Source organism: Semicossyphus pulcher, unplaced genomic scaffold (genome assembly GCF_022749685.1).
Source record: "Semicossyphus pulcher isolate SPU_LCO1_2020_fin unplaced genomic scaffold, fSemPul1.0.p SCAF_25, whole genome shotgun sequence".
Lineage (NCBI taxonomy): Eukaryota > Metazoa > Chordata > Actinopteri > Labriformes > Labridae > Semicossyphus > Semicossyphus pulcher.
In genome coordinates, this window is record NW_027211699.1 from 7,107,797 (window position 1) to 7,127,203 (window position 19,407).

The 19,407-nt window shown below is 41.0% G+C and overlaps 5 protein-coding genes and 1 non-coding gene across 6 annotated transcripts; 3 read left to right on the forward strand and 3 right to left on the reverse strand.

The window, feature by feature from the left end:
* Positions 1 to 132: 132 nt before the first annotated feature.
* Positions 133 to 1,652, forward strand: ndufa6 (NADH:ubiquinone oxidoreductase subunit A6). Its single transcript, XM_069676443.1, has 3 exons — positions 133 to 288; positions 1,106 to 1,221; positions 1,427 to 1,652. Exons 1-3 carry the CDS (start codon positions 150 to 152, stop codon positions 1,556 to 1,558), a joined length of 387 nt encoding a protein of 128 aa, XP_069532544.1. The 5' UTR covers positions 133 to 149; the 3' UTR covers positions 1,559 to 1,652.
* On the reverse strand, positions 591 to 3,350 carry LOC138604489 (essential MCU regulator, mitochondrial). The gene is made up of 3 exons (XM_069676444.1): positions 3,189 to 3,350; positions 2,837 to 3,001; positions 591 to 2,263 (listed from the first exon to the last, which is right to left on the reverse strand). The coding sequence occupies exons 1-2, from the start codon at positions 3,342 to 3,344 to the stop codon at positions 2,864 to 2,866; spliced, it is 294 nt and encodes a 97-aa protein (XP_069532545.1). The 5' UTR covers positions 3,345 to 3,350; the 3' UTR covers positions 591 to 2,263; positions 2,837 to 2,863.
* Positions 3,351 to 4,151: 801 nt separating this feature from the next.
* Positions 4,152 to 10,682, reverse strand: fam234b (family with sequence similarity 234 member B). Its single transcript, XM_069676068.1, has 13 exons — positions 10,601 to 10,682; positions 8,966 to 9,508; positions 8,239 to 8,352; positions 7,503 to 7,670; positions 7,245 to 7,360; positions 6,921 to 7,071; positions 6,578 to 6,719; positions 6,178 to 6,372; positions 5,967 to 6,045; positions 5,591 to 5,758; positions 5,326 to 5,446; positions 4,908 to 5,134; positions 4,152 to 4,812 (listed from the first exon to the last, which is right to left on the reverse strand). Exons 1-13 carry the CDS (start codon positions 10,635 to 10,637, stop codon positions 4,810 to 4,812), a joined length of 2,064 nt encoding a protein of 687 aa, XP_069532169.1. The 5' UTR covers positions 10,638 to 10,682; the 3' UTR covers positions 4,152 to 4,809.
* Positions 10,683 to 11,129: 447 nt separating this feature from the next.
* Positions 11,130 to 11,283, reverse strand: LOC138604505 (U12 minor spliceosomal RNA). Its single transcript, XR_011309291.1, has one exon. It is a non-coding gene; the product is annotated as a U12 minor spliceosomal RNA (small nuclear RNA).
* Positions 11,284 to 11,799: 516 nt separating this feature from the next.
* On the forward strand, positions 11,800 to 16,991 carry poldip3 (polymerase (DNA-directed), delta interacting protein 3). The gene is made up of 10 exons (XM_069676049.1): positions 11,800 to 11,875; positions 12,560 to 12,660; positions 12,780 to 13,219; positions 13,350 to 13,394; positions 13,543 to 13,614; positions 13,738 to 13,959; positions 14,187 to 14,264; positions 14,391 to 14,520; positions 14,733 to 14,799; positions 15,864 to 16,991. Exons 1-10 carry the CDS (start codon positions 11,808 to 11,810, stop codon positions 16,078 to 16,080), a joined length of 1,440 nt encoding a protein of 479 aa, XP_069532150.1. The 5' UTR covers positions 11,800 to 11,807; the 3' UTR covers positions 16,081 to 16,991.
* Positions 16,992 to 17,564: 573 nt separating this feature from the next.
* On the forward strand, positions 17,565 to 19,303 carry rrp7a (ribosomal RNA processing 7 homolog A). Its single transcript, XM_069676301.1, has 7 exons — positions 17,565 to 17,628; positions 17,849 to 17,991; positions 18,115 to 18,240; positions 18,352 to 18,475; positions 18,671 to 18,768; positions 18,852 to 19,059; positions 19,154 to 19,303. The coding sequence occupies exons 1-7, from the start codon at positions 17,565 to 17,567 to the stop codon at positions 19,237 to 19,239; spliced, it is 849 nt and encodes a 282-aa protein (XP_069532402.1). The 3' UTR covers positions 19,240 to 19,303.
* The last annotated feature ends 104 nt before the right edge of the window (positions 19,304 to 19,407 follow it).

Here is a 19,407-nt window from a genome sequence, read left to right on the forward strand (position 1 = left end):
AACATTGTCAACAATTATGAAATGTTATTTTAACGGACTTTACGTGACTGACCGTTTCTTGTATTGAAACATCCATACCACCAGAGGGCAGCACAGCGTGTATAAGCCTATCCTATAACTAAAACCGGAAACGCCTAACGACAGCAGTCATGGCGTCGACAGCAGCTGCCCGAGCCGCTGCTGGGGCTACTAAAGTTGTCAAACCGATTTTCAGCCGAGACTTGGATGAAGCCAAGCGTAGGGTTCGGGAGCTGTACCGAGCCTGGTATCGAGAGGTCCCAAACACAGGTATGTCGGTCCGCTGTGGCTGTTAAAAGATGTACAAGGCGCAGCGCGAGCGTCAAGGTCGTGTCTATGTAGAGGTTCGGACTAGTGAACAACATTAGCCACTAGCAAACAACAACCATACCATAACAAAGTACATTATTTTCTACAATGTAACGTGGATGAATGAAACGTTTATATTATAATTTAATCAAATAAGTCAGAACTGCATACGTTAATACCTTATCCGTTCATTGTATACCGTACAATATGTACTCCTTCCCGTGCTCCAGAAAGCAACATTTGGAATAACACTTGCATCAAATCTTCCTCAACTGTTGTAGATATCGGTTTATGAAGGATAGAAAACACAGTAGTGGTTCTGTTTTATATAGTCAATGGTGCATTCCTTTAAGCCAATGCCAATGGTGTTTGTGTGTGCATACCTGGCCTTCAAATTTTAGATTTTTGTGCTAAGAAAAAGTGTATAACTCGCCTTTTGTAGAACATCATCAACTTTTGAAGGCTAGGGATTTGCTTGTCTACCTGTCTACTATATTGGTTTCATAAAAAATCAGAGAAATGCAGGGAAAATTCTGTATTTTCATCAACAAACTGAACATGAATGTATCCCTCTGTCAGATATTGCATGTGTAGCCAAAGTCACTAGGTGAGAAATGAATGTGATGCTTGTTTTGTTTTTTACACTGGCTCTGTTGACCCAAAGAAATAGGTACATTTACAAAAAGCCTGGTCCTTTTTTAAAATCATTAAGAATACGTTTCTAGTTTAAGTTTTATGGATGGAAACATTAAGTTTTGTTTGTCTCTTTTTCCCACAGTGGCAATGTTTCAGCTGGACATCTCGTCACGTCAGGGAAGAGACAAAGTGAGGGAGATGTTCGACAAAAACAAGCATGTCACGGATCCCCGTGTAATCGACATGTTGGTCATCAAGGTAAAAACAGTTCTTCACTGATCTGCTCACCGTGCCAACTATAATCAATTTAGGCTGCGTAGTACCTCTTGTCAGTGTTTGTGGATCCAGAATCCCATCACAGTTGAATGAAAAAGGGTGTATTGTATTAGATGCTCAATACACAGTGTCTTCCAGGGTGTGTTGAAGCATTTTCTTGTGTGTGTGCGTGTTATACAATCTCCAGGGGAAAATGGAACTCCAGGAAACAATCCACGTCTGGAAGCAGAAGACTCACATAATGCGCTATTTCCACGAGACCGAAGAACCTCGTCCCACTGACTTCCTGTCCAAATTCTACCGGGGCCACGACCCATGAACTGTGTCGCTTTCTGCTGACCTTGACCCCTCTCTGCTTGTGTCCAGTGTGACAGATGTTCCCCTCTACTGTAAATACACACTTAATACCCACATACCTATTGTTGTGTCTTTTATTGAAAATCTAATTTAAAAAAAACAAAGAGAACTAGCTCTTAAAAAGCTGATTTAGTTATTGCTACCCATTGTGTGTTTTCCTTATATGAGATGTTTCTGTAGACATCCCAAAACGCATAATATTTATCTGGAAAGCCAACTAAATAAGGTATATCTAATTAAGGATGTACTGTCTCTTTAGGATGGTATAGAAACATGACTGGTGTGCTATTTTAAGAACCAGGTATACCAAAGAAACTTAATCTACCGGTTTTGATACTCACCTTCTGTATATGTGCACATTTAAGTGTTTCTGTGCTGTGATTTATTCAGCTTTTTACTGAGATTGTTTTCATTTAAGTACACGAATGCCACCATGAGCATGTGCTATAATTTATATATTATTCCCTTTTATTAAGACTTAAGTAGTGCATGCAAATACAGTACGATATGATCAGCAGGGGACAGCCCTATCAGTGTAGATAACAGCAAAAACCCTGAACCCAGTGTGGACAGAAGGCGACTTGAACACAGCAGAGGGAACAACAGGAAGGCATTTATGTGCTTGCAGGCTCACAGACTCGACCCAGTGGTGACAAAACAAGATGTCCTGCGGGAGAAACAAAGTTTGAGTGTTAGTGTTTTATGTTTATTTTAAGTCCAATATGCTAAAAACAGACAATTTCTTGGCAATAAAAACTCACATCTGCTCATGTATGCAAGCTACAGATGAGGGATAATCATGCTTTTGATGTTTATTAATCACTTCAAAACAAACTGACCGTGTTAGTAATTACATGAATTTTTAAATGTTTACTTTCCTTGCTTGTCCTAACTTTACATTTTATAAACTGGTGTTTGAGAAAAGAAATTTGCCATAAATCGTGAGCTTAAGCTCCTCATCTAAGAGCTTTTGTGCAGTATTTTATTTATTCTGGTTGGTAATAGGACATGTTTCAAATACAGAATCGGTAATGTTTATAAATAATAATATAAATCAAAATGATTATAGTACTTTTTTGAATCAGTATATATTCTCTCTTGCTTAGTAAGTGTCCCCACTTCACCCAGAACATGCAAATTTATCCATTAGTTACTGTGTGTGTGTGTGTGTGTGTGTGTGTGTGTGTTTATTCTGGCATATTTCCCCATTAAGCCCACAATCCAAGCAAGTGGGTGATACCTGATAACCAGGAATCCCACAGAGCCCTCAGTCATCATCGTCATCATCCTCGGGGACGAAGATGTCGTGCTCCTCCAGCAGCGCCGCAAAGTTCTTGCTGATCTGAGTCCCCACATACAAGAAGGGCACCACTACCAGAGCAATCCGGATTAGGCCGAAGGGGGTCTGCTCCCCAGTGTCGCACAGCCCACCATAAAAACAACTAAGTTAGTTCATGTCAGGCAGCCTGTCCAGACTTTTATTAAATGCACTCATGACTGACACTTTCAGGACAACTTCTCTGCTCTCGTTCTTATTTCATAACCGAGCTGTGATTTACACACACCACACCGAGCCTTCAAACAGCACTCACCTTCTTGGGTCTGGGCAGAATGCCGCCGGATGAAGTGCTCACGGCTGTCCGGCCCGGTGTCACGACCCTCCCCGGCCCGTGTGAGGGGGCCAGCAGAGAGGAGCGAGCGTTTCTAAGGGCAGACAGCCTGGCCAGGCGACCGAGGGCCGACGCCATGTTGACAGCGTTTGATGCGGTAGCAATGCGGAAAACAGGATATCAGTTTGGACGTGGAGCTGCAACAGCGCCACCTGGCGGTAACGTAACACCAATATATATATATTTTTTTTAATAATAATTTTTCACTATTTATTGGATACACAAAAAAATAAACATGGAAGCCAATTTAACTACAAAAAAGATTACGACGTTTTATCATTACATTATCATAATATTTATTTCGAAATTACTACTTTTATCTCAATATTGACTTCAATCTTTTTTTATTCAGTTTCGACTTTCTTGTAATTATGAATTTTTATCACATAATTTCGACTTTTTATCCCGTAGTTTCAAATTTATGATATAACTATCAACGTCTGTCGCATATTTATGACATTTTAAACTCATAATTTAGACTTGTTATATCATAATTCTTCATTTTAATCTTTTAATTGTGACTTTCTGTCACGATTTTGACTGTATCTCTTGATTATTACTTTTTTCTTGCATTTTCAAATGTTTTAATCTTGTAATTCTGACATATTTATGACTTTTTCATAATTTACTTTCATCATATTATTTTGACTTTTAAAACCAACAATTTAGACTTTTTATCTCATAATTATAACAATCTTTCTCGTAATTGTGACTTTTTTTGGATCAAATTTTGACTTCTTATAGTTCTAATTATTATGACTATGACTTATAATGAGGATATTTACACATTTTTATTCATATTTTGTTCATTTACTGATAAAAACAGGCTTTAATAAATAGATAAGTGAATTAAGGGTTTAAAATAACCACATGATGCAGTAAGAATTTATCTTCATACTTTCTCTTGCGTTGCAGCTTACATTTAAATGCCATACTTTTAGCGGCCACATAGAAAAAACTGTGGTTGACTATATACATAAAAAGTCTGACAACATAAATCAACAAGGCAAATCAATAAATACTGTACAGCATCAGATATTTACACACTCCCTATAATATTAACATAGTGATGAGCAGAGTAACAGCGTTAGTGTTTGTATGTGACTGGGGGATGACACCACATGAGTATACTGGCCTCGGAGGAGTTATATAAGTGATGCATAATGTAAACACATTTACATGCTCTTTCATCAGCATTATTGTGCTTCACTGTCAGAATAAAACTGCTGTTTAAAGTACCCTTCTGCCATCCAGTCATAAACATTCAATATATCCTCAAATGAAGGTTAAATAATTTAAATAATCATTGTAAAAACACAATAAAAACCAACACAATGCAAATAAAATGTCCACCTACAAATAATCTTTTTACAGAAAATAAATCTCTTTCCCAAGTAACAGAATTAAAATCATACTTAGTGAATCAAACAGGCTCAAAATGAATCTCAGTGTCGCCTTAGTGCAGAGAAGTTCCCACTTCTGTCCATTTCATCCTCACGTGAAATGCTGCTTCCAGTCGTACCCCGGCAGCAGTGGTGGCTCATCACTAAACACAGCAACACAGACATTTATCAGTACACCAAAAAGGCTGCTCTGTTACCTCACTTGACTCCCTTGATCTCCCACTTGAGTCTTTCTCACCTGCTGTTTAAAGGACAGACGCCTGAAGAACTTGTTGACCTCGTATGCTCCAGGTTTAACAGATTCCCCGGTCTTATTGCTTTCCCCTAATCGGACTATTTGTCCTTTGGCGATGGCGGCTCTGAGGCTCATGCTCTTGACTATCTGCGCGCCGGGCTCAGAGCCAGGCGTGGGTCGGGAGGACACGATGATGTAGAAGGCATCTTTCTGGTGCTCGTGGTAACTCACTGTCAGAGAAGAAAGAAGGACAATATAGGAAGTAAAAAACCTTTTTCATAAGTACTTTGTTAGCATCTTTTTGGATAAAGAATGAAAAATATTATTATACAAAAACAATAATAATAACCTTTATTTATAGAGCACAAGTTACAAAAACAGATATTGTTCTGCAGCTTTCTAAAGCTACTTTTTAACTTACCTGCAGAGGTAACCGCCGTGTCTGTGGTGCTGGTGAGCTCCAGCAGGATTGTGGGAAATGCAGGATGCAACAGGAAAAGTTTCCTGATAAGCGGTTGAGCTGAAGCAAAACCTGGTGCCACCTAGAGCCAGTGAGGACGAGTTTTATTGACATGAGTGCATTTAATTAATTCCTCCAGATCAAACTCAAAGACCAAATTATTAAACAATCTTTAGCTTAAGATTTTACACAGACTATAACACTATTTTGCCCGACTAAGACTCACTGTTGTCTTTGTGACATTCTTCTGCACTCTGATTGGCTCGCTGGCCCAGAAGAGGAACGCTGATTGGCCAGTTGAGGTCGAGATCGCTGAAGATTCTAACATAAGACCAGGACACACAAAGTCTGCCGACCAGAGGCGATGCCCGTTTGCCCCGTCAACGACCTGCGCCTGAGAGACAAAGAGGAGGGGAAAACAGGCACAATTAATGGAACATAGAGTTACGCTAAAGATACCAATAGATCCTCAATACTCTTAATCTTATTTTTCTGGCAAAAAAACAACAAATAAAGAGAGTTTAACCCATATTTTTGTGCAACACGTGAGCCCTCACACTAATTTTAACCTTAAAAAGAGGGAATGAAAGAGTTTGTTTTACCTGCATGGTGCCATTTGCTGCATGCTGAATGAAAAGATCAAGCACTCTGTCATCGTTGAAGTGTCCTGGGACTGGTTGACTGTGACAAGCAAAGAAATATAGGAGAAATTTCGCAAATTCAGACCTTGTTCTCAGCCTTTCAAAAAGCTGAAACTGTTTTACATTATGGTTTGACATAGATGTATTCAGATTGTGTTACACAGGGATTTACCAGTGGAGCTGAGATGAGTTGAAGGTCCACTCTTTCCGTATGTCCTTCTGACGGAGCACAGACAGTTTGCTGGAGCCGTACACCAGCACCCAGTCGCTCTTGCTGGAGTTGAGGTTGGTAACGGGGTCCAGGCTGTTGTGGTTGTCGCCCAAACCGACTACAAGAGGGAGCAAGAACTCTGCACTCTCAGCCCCTCTAGAAAGAGGAAAATAAAGGCGACATTAGGACTTATATTGTTGGAAATTTTCTGCAGTAAACTAGTGATTGCCATCTTTTTTTACTGGCAACACAATAAATAGGAGAACATGTTTTAGAAGAAGTAGAAGTGTGTTCCTCATCACAAACAAAAAAAAGGTTACACAAAAAATAGAAGTGTCCATACAGAGCCACTGAGGTGTACCTGTAAATATTTATGAAGGAGGAGGAATTGGTCTTTTTGAGTCCCTCCCAGCCTGGATCCTTCTTTCTAAGTGCCTGAGTTATTGGCATCTTTCCAGTGGCTTTTATGTAGATATCACGCAGAGAGATCGCCTCCACATTACCTGATGGATAAAGATATTGACACAGGTGAATGTAAAGTAACTAAATCAGTCAGAGCCCTCATGGTGCTAAGAACATTTTTTATATTTAACTATTTGCACACTTATAGCTGCAGCCAAAGTAGCGCAACCTCTCTAAACACACGGTGTCTTTAGAGCAATTCTACAGACCTTTATATTGATATATTTGGCTGATCCCTTTACCTAGTCCAAAGAGGATGTAGTAAGCCCCCTGTGGTGTCTCATGCAGCAGAGGACCTATCAGGCGTCCTTGTCCGGTGAGGTTGAAAGGCACGGGATGTCCGAGCTTTGCCCCTGTCAGACCCGAGATCAGAGTCAGGGAGAGATCCGACGCCTAAGAAAGAAAAACATCAGATATTTAGCTTTAGCATTTGAATGGTTACTGTGATATACTACCATCTCCTTTAACAATCTTTTCCACAAAGTGCGGTCTCTTGTTGCAGGTTAGATGATGTAAAATGCCTCAGAGTAACTTAATGTATATTTAACGTGATGGGGGAGATGTACCTCGTCTGCAGGCAGGGTGGCTATCAGCAGATCTGGAACCGAGTCACCCTGGAGGTCTGGAAGTAACACCGCCTGGGATACAATGTTCTTGAGCAGGAAAAACCACAAGCTCTTTCCTGGAGGGGGTTAAAAGGAGACCTCTTTGACCTGGCTCTTTGGATTGTTCTCAACAAGAGTTTAACCTGTTGGCTTACCTCTCTTATCTGGATGCGGAATTCCTGATCATGCAGAAAACTACTGAATGACTTGATTGCTAACCTGTGGTGCCGTTGACGGCCATGAGGATGGATTTGCCGATGATGAGGACCACAGGTGAAGACTGGGTGCTGGACTGGAGCCCACACTGGATGTACTTCACGGTCTCCCGCATCACTTTCCTCCACAGCACCTGACCGCTGACTGAAGACAGGGCCACTGTGCTGTAAACTGGGTCAAACAAAGAATGTCAGTGTCTAAATTATAGCCCCACCGATATATCTGTCAGCCAATGTTATCGAGCCGATATGTAGTCGATATCAGGGTATATGTTTTCTGATATAAAACCTTTTTTACAGATGATAAGAAAACAGAGCTTGGGATGATTAAGAAATGGTGTCATTGTGTAGTTTGTCAAGCAGAGCGCACTCAGACTGTATTGTTTACTCAGCAAGGCAGCAGATGAAGCAGAGCATCCAGCAGAGCAGCTTTTGGCTCGCCTGAGTTGGTTTAAAATGTATTATAATGCTAAACATTCTTCACTGGAGTATTTAGTTAAGGTGAGCAGCGTTCTGTGCACCTGTGCATGGTCAGACTGACAAAAAAAGGTGCACAATCCATGTAGAAAAGGTCTTTTTCAATTCCAGCTCACAAATTTCACCAAATCGGGCCACTATATCTGTAAACTGTTGCTGCTGTTAAATCGGCCACCAAATGTGTATATCTGTCATGTCAGAATCAATAGAAGAAATGAATCAGGATTAATTGGTGAAACCCTTTCATGAGATGTGTCGCGTACCTTTGTTCCCTTGTGTTGGATGGGTGTCATTGGTCCATTCAGTAACGCCCAGAAACACATCCTCCACTGAATCCCCATCAACATCCCACAGCGCGAGTGCAGGTGGGTTGACACCTGGACGGAGAAAAAGAAGACAAAACAAGATGAACTCCGCCCACCAGAGGAATCCTCGTCAGTGTTTGTCTGGAGCTTAAAAATCCACCCGCTGCTTTAAGAAGGATCAGAGTGAGGCTGCTTTTTAAATGATGGCAAGGCTTAAGTGTTCTGCTGACTGTGAGTGGTCATAAAAACAAGAGAGCAAACAAGAGAAATTAATTAAAAAAACTTTAACAGTTAAATTTCCTGGCAATGTATTCTGTTTTTTTCCCCTTAAATACTGTTGAAAATACTTTTGGGGTCATTTAAGACACAATCCTGTCAAGTTTGTAATTTATGCGACATGCTGAGACAGCACATGTGGTAGGCAAAGTGATGCTCGGATGTCTGTATAATTACAGTTGACTAATTAATGGGTGAGCCAGGCTCGTCTAGCCACAGAGACTCCTCAGTAAGTCTTTGTAAAGTCAGTATTGTTCGTAGCGAAAAGTAACCAAATCTGTTGTTACACTTTCCTTGTTTTTTTGGGTTTAATTGGCATGTACGTGTTCCCCCGGGTGAAAGGGAAAGTAGCAGAGAGCTTCAATCTCTGACTAGGACTTGTTGTAAGCTTTGACTCTTTTGTCTTTACCTCCTGCGACTCCCAGCGCTTTCTCCCATTGCAGCCTCTTCTCCAGTTCTCCCTTCTGGCAGGGAATCAGAAATGCACACAGCAGCACGAGCAATGTGGCGCACACCAGAGGCACAAGGAAAAATGCACTTCGGACAGCATTCTTCATCCTCATCCTCTTCTCTTCAGCCTCAACCCCCATCACAGCACCCCCTAACGCCCCTCCAGACCCCCCTCTGTCGTCCCCCGCCCTGTCCCTGCCTGAGTCCCTGTGGCTCCAGTACTGCACGCCTTTCCCGTCGTCTCTGTCCTGCCTTGATTTGCTGGGGAGCCGCTCCCTCCATTCATCGTCCTCTTCGTCCTCGTCCTCCGGGGCCTCGTCTTCGGCGCCCACATGTCTTCCAGTTCTGCCGCCGCGGAGCTTTGAGGATCCGGCGCCGAGGCAGCTGTCCCTGCCCAGACCGTTTCGGGGGTAGTTTAGGACAAGGTCGTCCTCTTCGCTCTCGTCCTCGCTGTCTGCCTGGGTGAGAGGGTCGTACTCCCCGAGCTCCGAGCCCTTCTTCCCTGCAGAGACACAGAGGTTGACATATGTAGTCACTACGTCACAGTGTTGTATTGTTATACTCTGCTGCTATATAATTGATACTTGTATATTATCTAGTAGCAATGGTCCATTATAGATGTATCCTTCTGTTAATCGGCATATTACATTAATGCTCTTTCCCCCCTCTGATGCTAAATGCCTTAATGTCAAATAATGCATTTCACCCAAGTACTTAACCCCCTCAAACATATCTCATTTTTACACTCAGACAACCATAACATTAAACAAATGAATGTATTATTTATATATATTTTTGTAGTTATATAAATATATATATATATATATATATATATATATATATATAGTTTTGTCACATAAAACTAAACCCAGGTCAATTTGCTGTATATACATTGTTTTGTTGTTGTTTTTTTATTACCTTTTTAAAGGAATAAGTATTAAGAATAAAGTTATTGTTTAGATTTTTTAGCTTTGTGAAATAATAACATGCATACATAAAATAATACCATAACAATAAATATTATAGTGATTGAATATAGCTATTTTAATGTGCAGAAATGTAAAAAATATATATATATACATAATATCCTGCTCATAATGAAACACCCCTCAAAATGTAGCACATTTAAAAAAATGTATTACACTGACATATAAATGCACGTAAGTCATTATAAATACAGAATAATATGTTGTCTTGCGTCATGTTTAATCATTATGCTTTGCCTGTTTACTGCAGCAGCAGGTCAGTTTGTGTTGTTCACAGTAGCTAGCAGCTAGCTAAAAGGCAGCAGATAGTACAGACGCTTGGGCACAAAGACGTCAGCATGCTGCTCCACACACACAGAAAACCAAATGTATCTTATCCGACTACATCCTTTAAATGACGTTCTCCGTAATATTATAGAATACGAAACAGATGCTGAATGTGTTTCAAATCCAAGCATTAAATGAAGCAACTACATATAAACAGCAGAGTGAAAAAAGAAGGATCATCACAGACAATCTAGTCCTTACTGGTGATGGATTCAGTAAAATAATCATCTGCTAAGTATGCTCGTTAACTGTCTCGCCTAAATACGAGCAGAGCATCTTACCGGGCAGTTTGAGGGCACGGGACAGAGCTGCAGCCATTTCTCTTCTAACGGATCCGAGAAGCAGCGACGTGAGGCTGCGGTGATGAGCAGCTCGAGGGCACTGACCAAGCGGTTGGATCCTCGCCTGCCCACCTGCATCATGGGACTTGGAGTTTTTGTCCGATACCTTTTTTGTAGTATGGTTCTTATGCACAGTAATAAAACAAAGATATTTGTATAGTTCGGCTTCAATAATTATTTTCAGGATAATTTTTTTGAAACATAATACTGAAGATAAAGCAACAATTTAAACGTCCTATAACAAAAGTTAAAATAAGTTATTTTTTATTAGTGGTCTGTAGTATTGCTGTTCTGCAAAAGGCAATTTAGAATTTATCAGAGTGTAGTTTATGGGTCCGAGGTGTGCGTTAAACTGTATTCTGTCCTATAATTTATCTTTAATCATTTAAGCAACGCACCATCAGAACTTAACACATCTTTGAATATTGAGGAGTTTTTTGGTGTTTATTTTTCGACATGCAAAGGGTTTGGGGAAGGTCCTAGTCCCACGAAGCATCTTGCGAAGTAGGCGAGTCACTTCAGCAGGCAGACCTTTACCCCTTCAAAAATTCATCTCATAATATGTATGAGGACACGGGCGTCACCCCGCGTCGTTATTTTCCTTACTCATCAGTTTAAGGCATGACGTATCGAGTGTCGAAGACAGCCATAGACGCAGCGCTCCAGCATTCTCTGTCAGGGTGCCGACTTTAACTTACTGGCAGCAGTTTCAATTCAAGTGTCTACGAACTATTACATAAATATCACATAGTATTTTGTGAATATTCAATTGTGAAGCAGTATTTTGGTGATTGTTAACAAAATGTGTGGCACACAATCGTGTTACTTCTTGAAACACACAGTCGCAAAGGCTCATGGGTACTATGACCCGTAAGGATTTCGGAATTTGTCATAAGTAATCGATCGCAGATCTTTCCTTTTTGTTACGGGACAGTTGTTGCGTGCTTAATTACTTTTTTATGTCTATGTTAACTAATATTGACTTTAATTTGTAGTTTCTTAAGCAAATTATTAATAAAAACTTTGTTAAAAACAATGACTAAATCGTCAATTCCTGGAAACAAAGTCGCGTATTTCCCCAATTCGGCTTCCGTAGTCTTTGCTTAAACTACTCATGTACGCACGCGCTGTTAGGCAGTCCGAGAAAATGGCAGACGTCTCTTTGGATGAAGTGATACGACAGCGCGGTATTAACCTCAAGGCACAGACAAAACGGTATGGATACATCGTTAAAAATGATAAATGTTTGCCTATTGAGGACGTGGTGACTTGTAAAACATTTCTGAAAGCATAACGAGAATTGAGAGATTCCGTAGATAGTTGGCTAAGCTAGCGTTAGCCCACTTCAACCAGCAGCGAGAACATCGTAAACGTTAGGCTAAGTTGATGATATTAGCCGTAGGCCTTTACGTCTGACGCCTTTTATTGCTAGCTCTGGAATATATGAGTTGGTCATATAAACAAACCCTCTCTGTCTCTAATTTTGTAAGGTTATTGCGATAACACAAAGCCGTTTTAAATTGCGACCAGTTGACCCAGTATGTAGCATCACTCGACAGGCTAAGCTATTTAGCAAGCTAATATTTATATTGGCAACACTGCAGGGATTTGCTTCAACGTATTGAACAAATGTTTGCTAGAAGCACCTGGCTAAATTAGGGTGGTGGCTTGTCTAAATTAGTTACCATTATAAATATTGTTCCAGGTGCACAGGAGGAATGAACTGTTTTATTATCAAATTGGGGCGAGAACGACAGCCATTGAACAGAAGAATTCTCATAAACTGTGTAATCTTGCGAACAGTTCGAGTCTCTAAAAAACGAGAGGGGAGAACAACGCCAATGGTTGTGAACGGACTATTGGTGAGCCTTAAGTAACTCAAAATTTTCTTTCTCTCAGACCCATGTTTGGACGGGGTGCAGGAAGCGCTGGCAAGAGCTTTGACGCCCGGCAGAGGATAGGGACCAATGATGTTAGGCAGCGGCTTGGAGGCGGAGCAGGTAAGGGTCAACATAATTGCCCAAACAAATAAAAAAATCTTTCATCGCTTACGCCTTTTATATTAAGTGAAAACCATCTAATTCAGATCTGACAAAATTCCCTTCCTGTCTTGTCTCAGGTTTTCAAGTAAAGGATGCCAGAGAAATGCTCGGTCAGAAAGATGCCCGCTTTAAAATCCGTGGCAAGGGAGGACCAGGAGGAGGAGGAGCAGGAGGAGTAAAGGATGCTCGTCAAATGATCAACTCACGCAAAGAGGGGCAGAATCAGTTCAGTGTCCCTGCACAGACCGCACAAAAGACTGCAGTAACACACCAACTACAGAGCCAGACACATGTGCCACAGATACAGATACACACCAACAACCTCTCTGGTGTGAACCTGAGACAACTTACCCGTAATGTACAAGGACTGAATGCGAGGGGCAGTGCAACACCACAGCTGAGCACTAATAAGAGAATGATGGATGCTCGTGATAGGCTGAGCCTCAAGAGGAGCATTGGAGGGACACAGACACAGGGAACTGCTGTCCCACCCCTGAAAATAACAAAGACCATTCAGGTAAGGTTAAATTAAGTTGCATTGTTTTCAGAGGAATACTGGCAAAGCCTGCATATATGAATACACATTAAAGATTGAAAGCCTGTTGACATGCTTACTGTATTCTAAGGTTTGATGCTTCTTTTTACAGCAACGTCCATTAGGGATGTCAGGAGGAATACGTGCAGCTCCGCAGGTACAGCTGGATTTAGGTTTTTTTGCATGTTTAAACATGACAGATTGAGAGTAATTCTTCTGTTGTTCCATTGAAGAGAACACAGTGTTTCTCTCCAAATGACTATTGTTGGATATTGTACTAAAATAGAGTATTTTGTCTCCCACAGCCTGTCTCAAGTGAGCATGATGGCATCCACAGTAAACCAGTAAAGACGGCTAGTAGTATGCTACAATCACGGGTAAGAGCTGCTTCATTTCAGATGATCTTCCAAACTGTCTAAATAAACGCACAGACTCAAACACATCCAGTGTCTGTAGACCTAATTAAAATAAACAAATCCTTTTTCCATTATTTCCTTTAGTCTGGTACACTGGGCTCCACATTCTCCATGTCAGCCCCAATCACCAAGGTGGTTAAAAACGATGCCTACACAGCCCCGCGCCCTCCTGTCCCTGTGGCTCCCACGCGGCCCACCACCAGCGCGGCTGCTGCTCGGTCTTCAGCTGCAGCCTTACAACCAGTCTCCAGGACTCTCCAGCAAAGCACAGCTGAAGCTATCACAACAGCTCCGACTCCCCCACAGGTAAACAACCCTGCTTATATTTGTTGTTAGTCTGCACTCCTTCCTCATATTTGTAGCTTGTCTTGACCTGATATAGTTTTTTTGTAATATTTGCAACTTGGTGTTAGATTCTTATTTTATTATCAAATGCTGCCTAGCTGCCTAGCTGCCTGGCTAACTTACTTTTTTATGGCTGCCATTTTCAATGGATATGCCTGATTGTGTGGTGTTGTCATGTTTCTTTCTAGCCTGCTTTCAGTCCTTTGGAGGGGACCAAAATAACAGTGAACAACCTGCATCCCCGGGTCACTGAGGAAGACATAGTTGTGAGTAAACACACAAATTACAAACAACCTTTTTGGAAGGTTTGATATTCAATCATGTGCTGAATGCAGCAGTAATACTACCTCTAATTCAGTGTGTGTTTGTACTCCCTTTCTATCTGTCCGTAGGAGCTGTTCTGTGTGTGCGGGGCCTTGAAGCGAGCAAGGCTGGTGAAACTGGGCGTTGCTGAAGTGGTGTTTGTACGTAAAGAGGATGCAGTGAGTGCATACAGGAAGTACAACAATCGCTGCCTGGACGGTGAGTATAAGTACAAACATCAAATGGCTCTCTGGGATTAAGGCTCAGCCAGCAGTTTAATGTGTACAGTAATGATGAGAAGTTCGCAGTTCTAGGATATCATTGTGCGTTTTAGTTTAAGGATAGTCAGATTAGATGTGGTCAGCATCAGCGAGACTCAAGTGTGTTTCTGTGTGGCATCTGTGTGATCCTTTCTTCTTGTCCACCCCCAGGGCAACCCATGAAGTGCAACCTTCATATTCAGGGAAATGTCATCACTTCTGATCAGCCCATTCTATTGTAAGTGAGCCCGCAAGGCTTCATTCCTTCTTTTCAAATACATCTGGGGTTGACTGTGTTTACAAGAGCATGCTTTACTTTGTCTATTCCCTATAAGCCTGATTAGCCACTGCACATAGTGAATGAAATTCATGTTAACTATTTATGTTCTTTGAGTTTTAAGAATAGTGACACTGCTCTTATAACGTGTCTAAGTAGTCACCGGAAAATACTCTTATAGTAACTATCCAGAAAGGATTTGCTCAATCTCTTATTTGAATAAGCTATTGAGTGAAACATTGAGCTGCCTTTTGATGCAGCAGTTACTCAGGTAACACATTTGGTGATTGGATTATTCAGTTCAAGCTGTCAAAACAAATAATCTGAACAATCGACCACTCACATTAAGTTTTGATAAGAATTTGACGTCATTAATACCCTTTTCCCACCGAAATTAGCGCACTGACACAGGTTTTTCAGACCTGGGAACAACTGCTTATAGATGCCGATTGTCTCTTTTCCCATTGCCAGTGAAGTATACTCCTTTCGGTCTCTTTTCTGCTGCGTCACAGTCTTAACGTCACAAACGCACCGGAGACAGGGTTACTAACCAGTGAAGATGTTACAGTGGTTAGGTCTTTAATGTATCAATTACTCATTCAGTCTGTTTATAAAACTCAGCGGCGACAACAAGACGGAGGCGGGCAGAATTTGTAGCTGAGATGACGAGGAGTCGCAGAAGTAACAGACAGAGCATAGCATCGCGCTGGAAAGGGGCCAGAGATTAGCGTGTCGACCCGGGGTTCTTGTTCCCGTCAATGCAGATCAGAGCCGAGGCGATAATTACACAGGTCTATTGCAGAGTCATATGACTTGTCTGAATGTTGATCAAACCTTTCCCATTAAACAAAAAAGGCAGCTGTTAGCGGCTTTAGTGAAGCATCACATTGAAATGTTAATGCTATGGTGGTTGGCAGTGATTTTTGGCTTCCACTGGAGTCTAATCTATAGAATGTGAAGCTGTTTGCATGACAACATTTTGTTTGAGGTAATGGGATGTCTTCTTCTCTCCATGACTCCATCAGGAGGCTCAGTGACACTCCAGGCACAGGCAGCGGTTCAAAGAAAGACGGTCTGCCTCCCTCCTTGTCTCGCCCCGCCGGTCAGCGAGCTTCCTCTCAGCCCACTCCGGAGGTTGACCCCCAGACCATCCTTAAAGCCCTGTTCAAGTCCACCGCACAGTCCACCTCCACCACTGAGCCCCCCAGCTCACAGGCCACTGCCTTCCGCATCAAGATATAGCTCATGTCTAGTGTGAATACACTCTCTGTTCATAAACACGTTACTGCATTCTCTGTGTTCTCATACAAACCTTGTTTTTCACCTTGACACAAGGCCGTCAGCATTCTCTCATTTGAAACTGATTTTTACATATTTGATAAACATGACTCCTCAAAACGTGAAATTCATCGATACGCGACATCTTGTTTTTGGTTTTGTGATACTCAAATGTCAACAAATTGTTCCTGAGAAGGACCAGTGAAGGAAGTGTGAAGTTATTTGTTATTTTAATCCAATGTGGTGAGGGATGCCAAATTAAATTGGATGTGTAGGGAGTTTTCTTTAAATTTTTTGTCAAGTTAATGCCAGCCCATTTGGATATGAGTTTTTTGATACTCATGCTTAAAATCGATTGATCAACACTAAGCAACATTGTCATTATCGAGAGAAGCATTGTATTTACAGCCCACACAGGTGTGTTCAGTTATATTGTCTGTTCCTCTTGGACTTCCAGGGGTTGCACAGACCACAGAAACGGATAAAGAGACTGTCACATGTAAAAGACAAACAACAAAATACAGTACTGGTGGGCCCAGACAGTGAAGTCCTCAGCTTATCCTAAAGAGTTTAACTGAACTCACTTGTGTGAGTAAATTATAATTTCAGTACATTAGCTTTCAAACGGTCAAAATATGTTCATTTAATTTTTACTGTCATAGTGGCATCAGACTCTTGTGTGTTCCGTTTGTGACTGGTTTTACTTTGGTGTCCATTTTTGAAGCAGTATGTGTTTAATTCTTTCCAGTATATGTCATATACATTTATGTTCAAGGACTGTATATTGCTTTTTTGTTGTTGCTTTCTTGGTATGTATGTCAAGAAGAGAGTAGAGAGATCATATCTGTCTGTGAAATGTTGCCATTAAACATTTAGCTTTGTAGGTGTTGTCTTGAGACTCGTCTTTCCTGATTCTTAGACAATGGTGTTGCATTTTTCAAGAGATTAGTTTCATATTCATTTGACAATTAGGGTAACTAAAAACTAAAGAGATATTATGATACGATGTTGTCCCCAAGGGCTGTCACAGATTGTACTAATTTTCAGAAGCTAGATTTTAGTGGATTAATTTAGGTATGAGCTCTTGATTATATGCAACAGAGTCAAAGCTTCCTTTGAGTATAATATATATTTTATGTGTAAAAATTTAATATGTGGACATTAGCGACGTATTTTAAATATTTAAAACTAAAAAATTACTGCCAAACATAATATAAAAAAAAAAATGAAGCTGGAATACTACAGCAGATGCTCATAATAAATTAAATGGGGTTGTTGTGGGGGTTTTTAACTAAAGAGAAAAAACAAGGGATGTCTTAAAATCGCTCATTTAACGACACATTTTTAAAATTTTGTTTTTGGTTTGTGTTTTTATTAATTTAAAAAAATATAAATGTATTGCTGTAATCGGTTTTCGATGTACTTCCGGCGTGAAAGGTCACAACAAAATGGCGCCGTCCGAGAAGAAACATGCGAAAGGCCAGCCGTGTATTATTCCTGGGGGATTTACAGGTATTAATTGACATAGTTAGAGATATTTCATTCCCATTTTCGCTAGAATACTGTTTATTCCATTGATATAGCTTTTTCTCGTCATTTTACACGTTTTGGAACGTTACTGAACTGTTTACCTCGTTTGCCTGTTGGGCAGGCATCGCTTGTTGATAACAGATGCTGTCCTGGGTGATGTTTTGGCTTTAGCTGTGTTTGTGTTTCCTGCCTCTCTTCGCAGTGCTGTCCTTACAGTTTGATTCCGACAGCGTCGCGCAGCACAAGCTGTATTTGAAAGAGCACAAAGTACGAGCAGAGAAGAGCTCCGGCAGACCTCTGGACAGGACTTTATTTGTGCTTAACATCCCTCCATACTGCTCAGAGGTACCGTTTATATAGCTGTTACCAAATAAACGACTAACAGTCTGCTCTACATGATTCCGAAACCATGTCATTAATTTACTCATCGTATAATATAGCCTCTGACTGCTCTGCTGTGTGTTTCAGGGTGTTATCAGAGAGTTGTTCTCGCAGTTTGGCGATGTTCAGTTCGTGGAGTTGAGAGACCATCCAGGATCCTCTCAGGAGGCTGGACCCAAGCTGTCCAAGTTCTTCAAACCAGTTTCAAAACAGGTTGGCTTGCCCTGCTGCGACAATAACATTACAAACATACACTGTACTTTTAATTCACAGTATAATTCAGGTCATTATTTTATCTGTTGTGTCTCTGTCTCTCCACTCCAGGGTTTCAAAGTGGGCTACATCGTGTTCCAAAACTCCTCCAGTATAGCAGCAGCTAAATCACACTCGCATGATGTGCCTTTGGTGGTCTGCACAGAGGAGCACCAAGTAAAGACAGGGGTACAGAGTGAGTAACTCTAGAGTGATCCGTTTACTTTCCTTTTCCCAACCTTAACCTATGTTCTCAGTTTATTGCCTGTTTGTGTGGCTTTCAGTAACATTTTAATAATAAATCCAGTATTCAAGTTATAGCGTGACACATACTTGTTGGTCGAACATATTCAAACATTCTTCTCACCCACTGTTATGTTTCTTGTGCCAGAATGGATCAAGCAGTACACAGACTCTTTCATTCAACCAGACAAACTGCAACAAATCGTCGACTCCTTTATGGACGACTACGACAAGCGGAAAGAAGAGGTGAGAATCAGTTTGTCTTCCAGCATCATCCATCAACACACAAAGTCCGTGCGACTTCAACTTTATTTATTTTTTTGTCACAGGAGGCGGAGAGGCAGAAGAAGGAGGCTGAGCAGCAACAAGAGGATGAAGAGGGCTGGGTGAAAGTCACAAGAGGACAGAAGGGCACCAAGGCCCGCCCCCACAGTGAGGCAGCCAATCAGAAGACTTTAAGGAAAGAGATGAGGAAGAAGAAGAGGAAGGAGCTCATGAACTTCTACACCTGGCAGCACAGAAACACACAGAAAGAACGTAAGTGTCCGATTTAGTTTGGCTAGAAGCTTCATGTTTGGTAAAAGTGAGAGATGCCCTCAAAATGTTAAAAATACTCGTTTTCTTTTTTCAGATATTGCTGAACTGAGGAAAAAGTTTGAGGAGGATAAACAGAGAATCGCTCTGCTGAGGGCACAGAGAAAGTTCAAACCTTACTGAGTCAAATACCTTTATTATTCTTCGCCCTTTTCATTGCTTGTGTGCGTTTAGACTACCTTGTAAATCTGATCATTTTTGTATCAATAAACTAATAGTCTGACTTATTTGAATGATTATTTAATTACCAGCACGTCAAAAGATCATTGATGTGACACATTGTTTTGGCCT